General features: G+C 37.4%; 1 protein-coding gene across 1 annotated transcript in view; it reads left to right on the plus strand.

The window, feature by feature from the left end:
- The window catches only part of LOC122251052 (putative E3 ubiquitin-protein ligase HECTD2), a 76,889-nt gene that overhangs the window by 7,285 nt on the left and 67,104 nt on the right, over positions 1 to 2,500 (plus strand). Inside the window, exon 2 of the mRNA XM_086534642.1 lies at positions 974 to 1,061. Coding sequence (XP_086390768.1) covers positions 974 to 1,061 — 88 coding nt within the window. The remainder of the gene's footprint in view (positions 1 to 973; positions 1,062 to 2,500) is intronic.

Here is a 2,500-nt window from a genome sequence, read left to right on the forward strand (position 1 = left end):
ATCATCTAATTAATCTATTTTGTGTATCGTGGGTTTTCTTATACATTGTATCAACGTGGTAGAGGGGTTTGTCATTCATTATTCTCATTGTAATGTTATTCATTTCCGTTATGGTCTTTTCTGTTTTCGTTTTTTGTGAATATTATAATCATCATTATTATCATTATCGTTACTATCCTTTTATTCTCATTTACGCCCTTCCACAGCATATGTATATTATTATCACAATCATTTACATCATCATTATCACTATAATTACTTTAGTTATCATTATTATTATCACTATTATCATTATTATAACCCTCCATCTCCCGTACCATCATTATGATTATCGACATCATTATTATAATTCCATTTCTTTGTCATCAGTATCCTTCTCCCAGAAAATCTATATAATTATTACAATCCTTGTTATCATATTAATATAATTATTATCACTACAATCCTTTTCATTATAATTACGCTCCCTCTCCCATAGCGCCTCCCACCATCACTACAGTTATCAATATCTATATTATCAATACCATCCTTTTCACTGCCATTAATATCCTTCTCCCAGAAAATCTATATAATTATCACAATCCTAATCATTATCACTCATTATCATCAACATAATCATCAACATCAACATTATTATCAACATAATCATCAACATCAACATTATTATCAACATAATCATCAACATCAACATTATTATCAACATAATCATCAACATCAACATTATCATCAACAAAATCACCTTCATAATCACTACAATATCTTTCCTTATCGCAACGCTCCCTCTCCCATCCCTTCTCCCAGAAAATCTATATAATCATCACAATCCTCATAATTATCATTCATTATTATCAACATAATCATCAACATCATCATCAACATCAACATTATTATCAACATAATCATCAACATCAACATTATTATCAACATAATCAGTACAATCTCTTTCCTTATCGCAACGCTCCCTCTCCCACAGCGTCTCGCCGGGTTGATGGACCTCATGGAATCCTTGTCCGAATCGCTGCTCAACACTCAGTCCGGCTTCACCTGTCCCACGTGTAAAGGTAAATGATATATATATATCTTGGTCTTTTCTGGAAGCTGGGGTTTTGGGGACGAGGTTTGAGAGAAGCCTCATGTATATATATATAGCCTGGGCGAAGGGACGTCTTCGCAAATCTCTCTTAATTGAAATGAATTTTCTGGAAGTTGGGGTTTTGGGGACAAGGTTTGAGAGATGTTGTGTTGGATTGTGTTTTGTAGTTGTTTTTTTTTATAGTTTTAATTTAATGTTATTTGTGTTTTGTAGGATGTGTTGGGTTGGTGTGTGGGGTTTATGTGGTGGAATTATTTTAATTATTTTCGTTATTGTGTGGATATTGGTTGTCCCCCCTTTTTTTTTAAATCTGAAATGGCGGATTTGTGTAGTAAGATGAAGTGCTAATATATCATCTATATTCAAAACCATTCATTGAAGTCTGGTGTGAAAGCTTGACACATTTCTCCAAAGATGTTGTAATTTCCCCACCGATGATTAACAAACAAAGAAATGAGTGAAACGACAGAAGTATAAAAAATAGAATTGCTAGAAGCATGTACACGTAACCCCCCCCCCCCCTACCCCCATTAGGCCAAAGAAACACACCACACGAGAGAGAGAGAGAGAGAGAGAGAGAGAGAGAGAGAGAGAGAGAGAGAGAGAAAGACTGAGAGAGAGAGAGAGAAAGATCTATGTATAATCCGTGTTCTAAATCCAGCCACTTCCGCCCTCCTCCCCCACCCCCACACCCCACCCCCTACTCCCCCTCTTACGCTCCTAAAAAAGTGCTCATTCTTCGACCCATACATAGTTACATCGCCATCGCAGGCTATTTTTAGCTCGCATGTTGGCGTGACAGGTGGAAATTCAATCAGAAGTCGATGCAGAGCTGACATAAGCCCCGTGTCGAAGGAGGAACTCGGAGGTCGGTGTCCACGAAGCTTCGTTCCTTCGGGTTCGATTAAGCGGCTTCGACTTCGGTTCGATTCCGGTTGGACCAGTCTCCGACGCCGGTTCCTAGAAGGCGCACATATTTATTTGCTTGAGAGGAAGAGAAGGGAGGGAAAGAACTGAGTTCATTTTGGTAAAGAAGAAGAACGTAAAAGACATAAGCTCTCAGTCAAAGAACGTGAGAAAGCAAAGAAGAACGTAAAAGACAGAAGCTCTCAGTCAAAAAACGTGAGAGAGAAAATACTTTACTTTGAAGAGTGTGAGCGAAATACTCTCAGTCTAAGGACGCGAAGGATAGAATTCGACTCAAAGATGAAAAATAAAAACACTCAACGGGAATAAAGTGAAAATGAACTCAGGATAAAATACTTTTTTTCGGAGATGAGTGGCAGCAAATGTGTTAAGGCATGTGCAGTTTCGTTTCCGTTGAACTGACTCACCCTATTCTTCAACTTCAAGGTAAAAAAAAATAATGGCAGATTTTCGGATCGTATTTCATATACATAAATTCAT

This window comes from Penaeus japonicus, unplaced genomic scaffold, assembly GCF_977035675.1.
Source record: "Penaeus japonicus unplaced genomic scaffold, GWHDUDI00000001_assembly GWHDUDI00000041, whole genome shotgun sequence".
Classification (NCBI taxonomy): domain Eukaryota; kingdom Metazoa; phylum Arthropoda; class Malacostraca; order Decapoda; family Penaeidae; genus Penaeus; species Penaeus japonicus.